Source organism: Macrotis lagotis, chromosome 5 (assembly GCF_037893015.1).
Source record: "Macrotis lagotis isolate mMagLag1 chromosome 5, bilby.v1.9.chrom.fasta, whole genome shotgun sequence".
Classification (NCBI taxonomy): domain Eukaryota; kingdom Metazoa; phylum Chordata; class Mammalia; order Peramelemorphia; family Peramelidae; genus Macrotis; species Macrotis lagotis.
The window spans coordinates 68,289,836-68,302,282 of record NC_133662.1 but is presented as its reverse complement, the minus strand read 5'-3'; the positions used below and the strand labels follow the sequence as shown (position 1 = coordinate 68,302,282).

Below are 12,447 nucleotides of genomic sequence, written 5' to 3'. Positions count from 1 at the left end.
TAAGATACTTAACAATCAAAAAAGTCTGATACCTTTCTAGTGGTTATGCAGGATGACTCAAAACTTGAATGTTAACATGGACTACTAATTTCAAGAACTTGAAAGCTCCTCCAGATTTCTGTACTGAGGACAAATACTTTCCTTCCATGAACAAACAGCATTCTTTCTATTCTGAACTTTCTTTCAATGAACAAATAGCTTTCTTCCCATTCTGAGCAAAATAATAGCCATGTAAATTTTCTAACAATTTAAAATGATGTTCACTGACTAGGATGTGTAACCCAATAAAGACTCCCAGATATTGGACATCAAACAGGAGGCTCAAGAGACACATGAAAAGGTAAAACACGGGGCGGGGGGTTGTAAAGGGCAAAAATACTGCTATCCAATAAGATGAAACTGGCTATATACCCATTGTCATATACTATTGTCATATTTTTAAATGTTGAGATACTCCTCATTAGCCCAAACTAATAGCATTGTTATATAACAAAAATAAGTATCATGAATTTGACACCAACCTAGGACATTTAATTTTATGCCCTCTCTATGCCACCAGGGACTAAGAACAGCATCTTGACATAGAAAACTACTGGTGAACTCCCAAACCACTTCTATCTGTAGTGAGTATGTCCTACAGGACAGGATGCAGGATGCAGAATAATGGCTCCTTTGTATTTTATTTCATCTTGCCTTTCTAGAGGAAGTTTAATGGTGCAGGAGATAGACTGCCAGACCTGGGATTTAAAAGTCCTGAGTCTAAATTTGGGAATCAGATAATTCCTAGTTATGGGATTTTGGCAAGTCACTGAACTTCTTGCTTCAGTTTCTTCATTTTGATTTTTTTGTTATTGTTTTTGCAAGACAATGGGGTTAAGGTCACATAGCTAAGTGTCTGAGGCCAGATTTGGACTCAGATCCTCATGACTTCAGGGCCAACGCTCTATCCACTGCACCACCTAGCCGCCTTAGTTTCTTCATCTCTAAAACAAGAATAACAATAGTACTGACTTCCCAATATCACAAATAGTACTTCTGAATGTCTTCCTCCCCCCTACAATTCTTTGGTGGAAAAAATATTTATTATAGGTGATCTTTGGATTTCTTGGTAATTATCTGATCATCTAACATTTTAATATTTTTACTAGTATAAAGTTTAAAGAATTTGGCTACCTGACCCAATTGAGACACCTATCTGTTATCTAAGTTGAAGATATCTGACTATTAAGCATCATGACCTCATAATTTTTTTAAGATTTTATTTATTTAGAGTTTTAAAATTTTCCCTCCAATCTTCCTTCTCTCCCCACCCCCAGAAGGCAGTCTGTTAGTCTTTACAATGTTTCCATGATATACATTGATCTAAGCTGAATGTGATAAGAGAGAAAACATATCCTTAAGGAAGAAAGATAGAGTATAAGAGGTAACAGAATTACATAATCTTCAAATGAGTTTCTTGTAAGCAGCATACTGTAGGATTCCACCTTTAAATCCACTCTGCTATTTGCTTACATTTTAAGGCAGAGTCTATCCCATTCACATTCAAAGTTATAATCACTAACTCTTTATTTCCCTCCATGCTATCTTCCCTCTGTATTTTCCCCCTTTTTTGCCATTATCCATATTCTCCAGTATTTTGCTTCTGGATACTGCCACTTTCAGTATGTTTGCCCTCCTATGTCCACACCCCCTCCCGTTTCTTTCCACTTTCCCTGTTCCCTTTCTTCCGTCCCTTCCTTCTGTTAGTTCCCCTTTTTCCCTCCCCCTTCCTGTCTCCTTCCTCCCCATCTCCTCCCTCCATTTTTCTTCTTTTAATACTGGAAAGGTAAGATAAGTTTCTTAACTGAGTATGTGTGTAAGTTAACTTTATTTTATTTTTGACTATTTTTTATTTAATACTTATTCTCATTTTGTACAAATAATTTTTTTACATTAACAAAATATTCTTGTTTAAGAGTAAACGAAATAGCCCCTCTCCATATGGACTTGCTTGAGTGATAAAGTAAAGGGGAGGGAAAAAAATTAAAATTAAAAAAATAGTAATAATTGTAGGTATGGCCAGGTGGCACAATGGACGGAGCACCAGCCCTGGAGCCATGAGCACCCGAGCCCACATCCGGCCCCATACACCCAGCCGTGTGATATGCAAGCCACCGGAACCCCACTGCCCAGCAAAAACCAAAAAAAAAGAAAAAAAGACAAAAAATAAAATAAAATAGTAGTAATAGTAGGGGTGGCTGGGTGGTGGACAGAGCATTGGCCCTTGAGCCAGGAGCACCCAGGTCCAAATCTGGCCTCAGACACACAAAAGTCACCCTGCTATGCGGGCCCAGGCAGGTCACCCAGCCCCATTTGCCCTGCACTACCCCCAAATATTAATAATAAAAAAATGTGCTTGAGTCTTTGTTCCAACACCAACAACTCTGTCGCAGGTGGGTAACATTCTTTATGGTAAATCCATGGCAAAAGTTACTTCCATATTTTTCCACTGTTGCCATTGCTGATTGCAGCTTCTTCCTTTTGTATTTCTCCACTACTATGTACTATATTTTCTCTCTCCTTTCACTCTGACTCTGCTGTAAGGTAGCTGAGTGACACAGCAGACAGATCCCCGGCTCTGGGGCCAAGAGGTCCTGAGCCCCAATACCACCCCTTAAGTCCAGTTTCCCCCTGGCCCTGTGGTCCCAGACAGGCCATCCAATGCCAGCCCCTTGCAAGAAATAAAAAAAGAAACTGTGTTATATCTGACCACTCTCCCCCCAGGTCCATCCTCTCCTCCATGACTCACATCCCCCCCCTTCCCCCTCTCCCCCCCTCCTTCTTACTCCAGATGCCTATACCCCATTGAGTATATATGCTGTTTCCTCTCCTAACCACCTCTGATGAGAGTGAAGTTTCCCTCATTCCCCCCTTGCCTTCCCCCTTCCATATAATTGCAATAGCTAATTGTAATAAAGAAAAATCTTATTATATGAAATATCTTGGCCTATTCCCCCTCTCCTTTTTCTTTCTCCCATTACATTTCCCTTTTGTCTATTGACTCCATTTTTACACCATATTTTATCTTGGAATTCAGCTTTCTCCTCTGCTTCAACTATAAAAGCTCCCTCTACCTGCTCTATTAGCTGAGAAGGTTCATATGAGTATTATTAATATCATTTTTCTATACAGGAATACATGCAGTTCATCATCAAATCCCTCATATTTTGCCCTTCTCCTCCAATCTCTATGCTTCACCCAAGTCCTGTATCTGAAGATCAAACCTTCTGTTCAGCTCTGGCCATTCCAAAAGGAACATTTGAAATTTCCTTGGTTCATTGAAAGTCCATCTTTTTCCCTGGAAGAGGACATTCAGCCTTGCTGGGTAGTTGATTCTTGGCTGCATTCTAAGCCGTTTTGCCTTCCAGTATAATATATTCCAAGCCCTACAAGCTTCCAATGTAGTTGCTGCTAAGTCCTGTGTGATCCTGATTGTAGCTCCACGATATCTGAACTGTGTCCTTCTGGCTTCTTGTAATATTTTCTCTTTGACTTGGGAGCTCTGGAATTTGGTTATAATATTCCAAGGGGTTGGTTTTTTGGGATCTCTTTCCCGGGGGGGGGGATCAGTGGATTTTCTCCATTTCTATTTTGCCCTCTGCTTCTAGAATATCAGGGTAATTTTCCTGTAGTAATTCTTTGAAAATGATGTCAAGGATCTTTTCCTGATCATGACTTTCAGGTATTCTGATAATTTTTAAATTATCTTTCCTAAGTCTGTTTTCCATATCAATAGTTTTTTAAATGAGATATTTCACATTTTCTTCTAATTTTTCATTTTCTTTTTTGGTTTTGAATATTGATTCCTAATTTCTGGTAAATTCATCAATCTCCCTGAATTCTAATCATTGCCTGAAGGATTTGTTCTCCTCAGAGAGTTTTCTTATCTCTTTTTCCATCTGGCCAATTTTGCTTTTTAAAGCACTGTTCTCCTCAGTAACATTTTGAACTGTTTTATCCATTTGACCTAAGCTGGTTTTTAGCATGCTATTTTTTTCAGCATTTTTTTGGCTTTCCTTGACTAGGTTGCTGACTTCATTTTCATGTTTTTCCTGCATCTCTCTCTCTCATTTCTTTCCCCAGTTTTTCTTCTAACTCCCTCATTTGGTTTTCAGTCTTTTTTGGGCTCTGTCATAGCCTGAGCCCAATTTCTGTTTTTCTTGTAGTCTTTAGATGCAGGAGCTTGTGCTTCCTCATCTTCAGACTGAGTGTTTTGATCCTTCTTGGGCTCATTTGCAAAATATTTCCCAATGGTATTCCTCTTGTTTCTCCGCTTGCTCATTTTCGCAGCCTTAGCCTGTTTTAGGGGTGCTTCCTGAGCTTTTGGGACACTCCCACAAGGGTCTCAGTATGTGAGGCTCTGTCTTCCCTCCTGGTCTTTGAATGACCATATCCACCCCCCCACCACGAGGCTGAAGTGTAGGGGGGCTCCTGCTGTTCTTTGGGTGGGCCTAGACTGCGATAAGGATCTGAATGTAGTCAGAACTCCAGCATCCTGTTCTAGGTAAGAGCTCTGCACTCTCTCTCTTTTCACTCCCCTCCCTCAGCTCAATCATCAGTTAACTCTAAACCAAGTCTGATGACAGAAAGATTCAGGTGGTTCTCATCTCCTCCTTTCTTCCCCTCTATTACAATGAGATTTACCCTATTCAGTCCCCTCCATCCTCCCATTTCTTTACTGTCCCTGTTTTTAAGGAGTTATTGTTTTTAAATCATTCTGAGTCACAGAAAAGGCATGAGTGTCCATCATGTCTAGCTAACTAGATACTATCTAATAGAGTTACAATTCTCAAGAGTGATGAGAACCTTTCTACAAAGTGGGTATATAGCCAGTTTCATCTTATTGGATAGCAGTATTTTTTCCTTTACCCCACCTTGTTTTTTACCTTGTTTTTTTACCTTTTCATGTGTCTCTTGAGCCTCCTGCTGGATGTCCAAATTTTCTATTAAGCTCTGCTATTTTCATTATGAAATGTTGGAAGTCTCCCATTTTGTTTAATGTACATCTTCCTGGAAGAGAAGGCTCAGCTTTGCTGGGTAGTGGATTCTTGGCTGCCTTCCAAGCTCCCTTGCTATTCAGAATATCTCTTTCCAGGTCCTTCGATCCCTTAATGTTGATGCAACCAGGTCCTGTCTAATCCTTACTGTGGCTCCTTGGTATTTAAATTATTTCTTTCTGGCTTCCTGTAGAATTTTCTCTTTTATCTGATAGTTCTCGAATTTGATCACAATATTCCTTGGTGTTTTCATTTTATGATCTCTTTCCAGAGGGGATCGATGTATTCTTTCAATAACTATTTTGCCCTCTGGTTCCATGACATCTGGGCAATTTTCCATCACTAAATCCTGTAATAGTAAGTCCAGGCTTCTTCTCTCTTCAGTGTTTTCAGGAAGATCAATAATTTTCTGGTTGTCCCTTTTTGAATGGTTCTTGACGTCAGTGGTTTTGCTGTTGAGGTATTTTAGATTTTCTTCTATTTTTTGATTTTTTTTTGGTTTTGTTTAACAGCCTCTTGATGTCTCATGAAGTCATTAGCTTCCACAGATTCCATTCTTTTTTTAGAGAAGAATTTTCTTCATTTATGTTTTCCAATTCCTTTTCCAATTGACCAATTCTATTTTTGCAAGTTTTCCATTTGACTAACTGAGCTTTTGACAGAATTATCTTCTCTTTTAATTTATCCAACTGCATTTTCCAGTGATTTGTTTTCTTGTTGCAAGGTGTTAATTGTTTCTACCAAATCTTCCAATTGATTTTTAAACTATTTCCTGATTTCTTCAAGGAAGTCTTTCTGTGCTGGAGACTAGATCATATTCCCCTCAGAGGTTCTAGGTCTCTCTGAGTTAGGGTCTTTTCCTTCTAGGAATTTTTCTATGGACCCCCCTTTTTCTGGCTTTTCTTTATTTTACTAAGAACTTATGTTGTCAAGGGACTGGTTCACAGAGGTCTGATGTTGAGATCCCTAAAGGCTTTACTGAAGTGGGCTGATCAGAAGGCCATGTTGGTTGCTTTCTCTGGAGTGTCTGTGACCTTAATTTGAGGCCTCTCCCTTAACTTGATGTAGCTATTGAGTATTTTTATCTTAGATCAATGGTGGATTTTGCTCTAGGGCAAGATAATTGCTCTCCCTATTCACACCCTAAGGAAGTCTTCTGCTCACAGGCCTGGGGCAGAGGTTGGCTTTAATTGTGTTTGTTCTGGAAGAAGCTTCAGCTGAAAGGAAGCACTGGAACTCTCCCTCCAACTCTGCCAGAAAGCTCCAGACCTTCAGTGCCACAACCAGTGCCTCTGCTCCCTAGTTTACCAATGAGGCTTGCCCTTACTTTTACACTTTCAGGCTCTAGCCCACCATGTTGATCAGGCTAGTCGAGTTCTCAGGCCCTGATCCTGTCCTGTGCTCCTGGAAGAGTCCAACAGTTCACCCATGATCCTGGGGGAGAAACTTTGAGGTAGATCTTCTCCTAGTTTCTCTTTCTGGGGTTTTTGGATAAGACTTCTGTTAAGAAGTTTATTTCATCTTATTTATGATGGAAGGTCAGGAGATTAGCACTGTGCTTGTCTTCTCTTTGCCATCTTGGCTGGAAGTTGACTTCATAATTTTTAAATGTAATCGATTGCTACAAATCCGTATCTCCTATCATTCAGTCATCCATTGTACTATTCACACTCTATGTATCATCCTCATTAAAAGCTGTTTCATTTAAAATTTTTTTAACACTACAATTCTCCTTTTTAGCTATGTTCTTAGGTCCTTTCTGTGTTGTCATTTCTTAGCAGAAGTTAGTGATAGAACAGATTGCTATCTACTAAGTCCTTAGCATGTCACTTAGAGAAGTAAGAGAAAAATAGGAAATCTCTACATGGGTGACAGTGAAGATACTATGCCTGCCTGTTTCTCACTTCCACATGCCAATCAGTCTTGTTTGATTGACTTGACTGGTAAGGTCAGCAGTTAAGGAAAATGTGGGGTCAGTGAAAAAGTTCTCTTAATTAAACTCTATAAAAATCTCAATCTAGCTAGACACTGATGGAATGAGGGATTTTTATTTCTCTTGCTCTTAAACAAAATTTCTGTCTGTAATGATTTATTACTAACAATACATGTGCATTCTATTTGCCCAGATTGTTAAATTTGGAACATATTTTTCCTTTAGCCCATGAACTGCTGCTTTCATCTGGAACCTGGTCAGCATCAAACAACTTAACAACTTGTAAGTGTGCAGTGACCATGTATATGAATATTAGAGGTATGAATAGACCTTCAAGACCTAATGAATTGGTACTTCTCCTTTTCCTCACTTTTTTATTCCAAGGGACAGGAACCTGCTCTAAAACTTAGTTTCTTCCAGGTAAATGTGGTGAGGAAAACTGTTTCCATTTCTTCTCTTGCTAGTAGGTACTTATTCCTTTCTCAAATACATTCAAAAAAACCTGTGGGAATTGAGAATAAGGAAAATTAAAGAGTAGAAAGTTTTGCCCGCCCCAGCAAAAGGAACACCTGCCTATTACATTGACATATGTGTGTGTGTGTGTGTGTGTGTGTGTGTGTGTGTGTGTGTGTGTATGTTGTGTTCACTGGTCTTGTGATGTTTAAATTAGCATACCAATTATGGTCAAATTAAATGTTTTCCTTGGGGATGATTCTTTTTTGTAAATAAAATATTGTGATTAAAAGAGATTAAAGTTCCATGAAAGAGAAAATACTAAGAAGATAAATACCTACCTTGCTTAATTAGAAGAAAAACAAAGAACAAATAAAAGAGCAAATCTTAGATGTCGTCCAAGGAAATTTCAGTGTAATACGTATATATATATATATGTATATATATATATATATATATATATATACATATATATATAATATACTTATATACACATTTGTATGTATATTTATATGTATTCATATAAAATAGTTTGCCATTCTTTAATAGAAAAATTCAAATCTTCAATTTAGTTCTGACAGTCTTCCAATGACTTCATTGAGTTGCTCAGAGGAATTCAGAAGAAATAACAGTTTTTATATCTCTCCCAATGAGGAAGGATTGAGTCAAGACCTTGAATAGATCTAAGAAAAGCAAAGTGAATTGATTATTTTATTTAAGGAATGAATGATTGAGTGTTGGTAAAATTGTTTTTATTTCCTCTCTTTATCTGTATATGTTTAATATTGTTACAAAGAGGAAAAACAGCCTATTATGAGATTGAAGCCAGGTTTAAATGAAGTGGAATTCTTTCCTTTGGAAGTTTCTTGAACTTCTAGAATGTTTACTATTTAGGCCCAATAGTTAATTCTAGCTATATTCATTTTTTCCTCCAAGACTGTTTAATGAAAAGAAAAAAAAGTAAAATGAAATCAAGAAATAGATCCTCTTAATCTCTAAATTTGTTGTAAAATTATTATATATATATCTCTATATATGTATATATATATATATATGTATATATATACATATATATATATATATATATGTATTGGCAAGGAAAATGGGGTTAAGTGGGTTGCCCAAGGCCACATGGCTAGGTAATTATTAAATGTCTGAGACTGGATTTGAACCCAGGTACTCCTGACTCCAGGGCTGGTGCTTTACCCACTGCACCACCTAGCTTCCCCTATAAAATTAATATTCATGACTTCACATGGACTTTGGGAATGATATCTCAGAAATGCATGGTGCAAAGTATAAAATGGTTGGCATTCTGTACTGAAATACATGTTTAACTCTCTTTGGAAGAGCTTTACTGTGGATGATTAAATATCTACTAATGAATTTAATATATATTCATTGTGTTCCAGGTAGTGTGCAAATTAGACATTCAGAGATTTGCAAATACTCTATTTCTTTTTCAAAAAATTTTTATTTATTTTTGAACATTTTAGTCTTTAAATTTTGAGTTTTGGATTTTCTTTCTGTCTTCTAGCCCCTGCATCTACTGAGAAGACAAAAAATATTATAATTATATATATGTGAAATCAGGGAAAGTAGATTTCCATATTAGAAATGTTGCTTTAATTTTTTTTAATTTGGGGCTTGACAGTTTATTGATCAGAATTCTATTTTTGAGCTCAAAGTTTTGAAGAAGAGATTACTTAAGACACCTTAAAAAAATCACACAATTTGCTATTTCTTTTAAATATGCAGTATAGTTATCATGTAAATTTTCTTTTTTTCCCTTTTCCCCCCTTACCTTTCCATGCCTTAGAGATGGCCACTATTAGACACACACACACTACTCTCTCTATATATTATTCTATGTATATTTTCTGTATATTCATCAGTTCTTTCTCTGGATGAAGATAGCCTCTTTCTTCATTTGTATGATACAGTTAATTTGGGTATTTATAGTAGTCAAAATTACTTACTCTGCATATGTCTGTTTTGAAAATAATTTATTAGCAATTGCAGAGATAGTCTTTCTTAATTCATGACCTTGAAATGGACAAACAAGTATAGAATTCAAGTCAGTATGCACAGAAAGGTCTCAACTAATTTACTTTTTTTTAATAAATTAGTCATATGAACATAGAAAAAATAGCTTTAATAACTATGAGAAATGTTTCCAAGCTATTAGTTTCCTTAGAGAATTCTTGATATCTTTGTTCCTCAGGCTATAGATGAGAGGGTTCAGAATTGGAGGCACCACTGTATACAATATAGACAACAATAAATCCAAAATTGAGTCAGATTGCTTTTGAGTTGGTTTTAGGTAAACCGTAATAGCTGTTGTGACAAAAATCATGAGAACGATAAGGTGGGGCAGGCAAGTGGAGAAGGCTTTTGTCTGGCCTTCTGTAGTTGGAATCTTCAGTACAGTTGAAAATATAGGACCATAAGAGATAGCTATGAAAATAAAGCAGAGAATCCCTATGACAACCCCAATTGCCAAAGTTATATATACTCCAATATGCATATCAGAGCAGGAGATCCTAAGTAATGAAGGGACATCACAGAAGAACTGATGGATGTCCTTAGAGCTACAGAAAGGCAAAGTGAATGTACTAGTTGAGTACATAGACCCAATTAAACTTCCACTGATCCAGGAAACAATTGCCATCTTCATGCAAGTCCCCTTGGTCATGATGGATTCATAGTGCAGGGGCTGGCAGATGGCTACATAGCGGTCATAGGACATCATTGTGAGGAGCAAAAGCTCAGATCCTGCAAATAAGAGTACTAAAAAGAGCTGTAATACACACCCCATGAAAGAAATAGAATGATTATGTCTCAGGGAGTTTGTGATAGATTTAGGAAGTGTGGTGGAAATTAGGCAAAGATCTAAAAAGGACAGATTCTTCAGGAAGAAATACATTGGGGATTGGAGATGCTCATCAAGGGAGATGAGTATGAAAATGAGCAGGTTACCCATCAGAGCCACCAGATAGATCAATAAAAAGAGCATGGCATAAAAGACCTGCATCTCCCAGGTGTTGGAAAAGCCCATCAAGAGGAATCCTGTCACCATGGTAAGGTTGGTCATGCTCACTTGATTTTCTGTATAGAGAAAGAAACAGTTATCAAATAATGAGAACATTGTGTGCTTTGTTCCAAGATATTTTTGTTCAGTTCATTTACCAATTGTGAGGATGAAACTATATCAGTGAATATTAACCTAAGGTACAAGAATTATTTTTAATCATAAATTGATAATTATATATCTCTTATGTATGAATTCTTTTGAAATCAATGTATTTTGATTCATATATTTAAATATTCTGTTCAGAGGAGGGGGTAGTAGGCTAAAGTAGAAGCAGCCCAAGTCACAAGACAGTTTAATAATCCTTGAACTAGACAATTTTTAAGAAGTCTTCTAGATTCCAATGCAACTATATTTCTAGGAATAAAAAATTCTATTCTAATATTCCTTTCTAATATTTCTGGAAATCCACAACTTGAAAATGATGATAACTGCAATATTTCTCTAATATATATTCATTTTAATATCTATACAGTGCTTTAATCACAAGAATCCAGTGAGGTAAAAGGTTCAAGTATTATTTTAACATTTTGAGCATAAAATACCAAATCTCAGGGAAGTTATGAGACTTTCTTGGCATCATACAGAAATGGATTCCCAGGCTAAATTAAAAGCTACTCCAAGTTCCTATTCTGAGGGAAGCATGAACTTTCTCTTCATGAACAAATGACCTTCTTCCCATTCTTCAAGAATTTAGAGATATAGATTCTCTCACCATTTTACATGATGTTACTTGTCCAGAATTGAAAATTAAACCTAGACACTATCATACTGACAGCCTCATTATCTCAAAAATAATAGAATTGTCATGGAAATAAAGCCAGGTTCAATGATTTGATATCAACATGGACTCTTTTAACTTTATACTCTCCCTTAATCAAAGACTATGCCACCATTTATTCAAAACAGTCAAATTGAAATGCAAAACCATTACCAACTAATTTCCAAATCACTTTTGTTTGTGGTGAGTCTGTTATACTTTCTTTGTATGATGAAGGCAAAATGGAGAATGACTACCCCCTCTGACTTCTGCTTCATCTTCCTTGAGTTAAATTACCCATCTGTCTTTAGATAGCAAGATGAAACAATGTATAGAGTATTAGATTTCTATTTAGGAAGAACTGAATCTAAATCCAGGCAAATATTTAATTGCTGTTGCATCCTTTCTTTAGTTTCCTCATTAGTGAAATGGGAATAATAATAGCACATATCTTCCAGGGTTGTTATGAAGATCTAATGAAATAATAATTGTAAATCTCTTAAGATGGCAAGTACTATGTAATATCCTAGTTAATAGTTTTGTCTGTCCTCAAAAACTCATAAGCTGAAATAGAAAGGCATGTTTATAGTACTCACTATTCTCATTAAAGATATGCAGAAAGAAACCTGAACTTTGAACATAAGATAAAGGAATTACTGATGAGTATGTTTCACTAATACTTTTCTTTTTTATATATCATATTTTCTTTTTTTTTCTTCCTTTTGAAATTGTTTCATTGTTTTTTTTTGAAAGTCAATGGGGTTAAATGATTTTCCCAAGTTCACACAGCTACGTGATTATTAAATGTCTGAGGCTTGATTTGAACTTAGATCCTCCTGACTCCAGGCCTGGTGCTCTATCCACTGTGTTACCTCTCTGCCCCTCACTAATATTTTTCAAAAAAGTTTTTTTTCATTGTGTGTTCTATAAAAGCTGTTCTAATCCTGTATAGATCATAATTGATTTTCTAGAGTCTTAAGGAACCAAGAAAGTTTTGAAAATAAATATAATAGATATTAAATTAAGATAAATGCATAGGAACATAACAAAGAGAATAGGGAGATGTGGGAGCAAGAGTTAACTTCAGGCAGACAGAAAGACACATGCACATTTATTAATACAAAATATATATAAAATAGAAAGGAAGTATAATTTTTTTTGCGTGTATGTGAGT

At 36.3% G+C, this 12,447-nt stretch overlaps 1 protein-coding gene and 1 long non-coding RNA gene across 2 annotated transcripts in view; one reads left to right on the top strand and one right to left on the bottom strand.

Annotated features, from left to right (window-relative positions):
- Positions 1 to 12,447, top strand: part of LOC141489748 (uncharacterized) — a 164,545-nt gene that overhangs the window by 63,417 nt on the left and 88,681 nt on the right. The window lies entirely within an intron of this gene.
- On the bottom strand, positions 9,584 to 10,516 carry LOC141489744 (olfactory receptor 14A2-like). Its single transcript, XM_074190198.1, has one exon. It carries the CDS (start codon positions 10,514 to 10,516, stop codon positions 9,584 to 9,586), a length of 933 nt encoding a protein of 310 aa, XP_074046299.1.

Coding starts and splice junctions, on each gene's coding strand:
- LOC141489744 (XM_074190198.1), bottom strand. CDS start 10,516: ATGACCAACCTTACCATGGTGACAGGATTCCTCTTGATGGGCTTTTCC.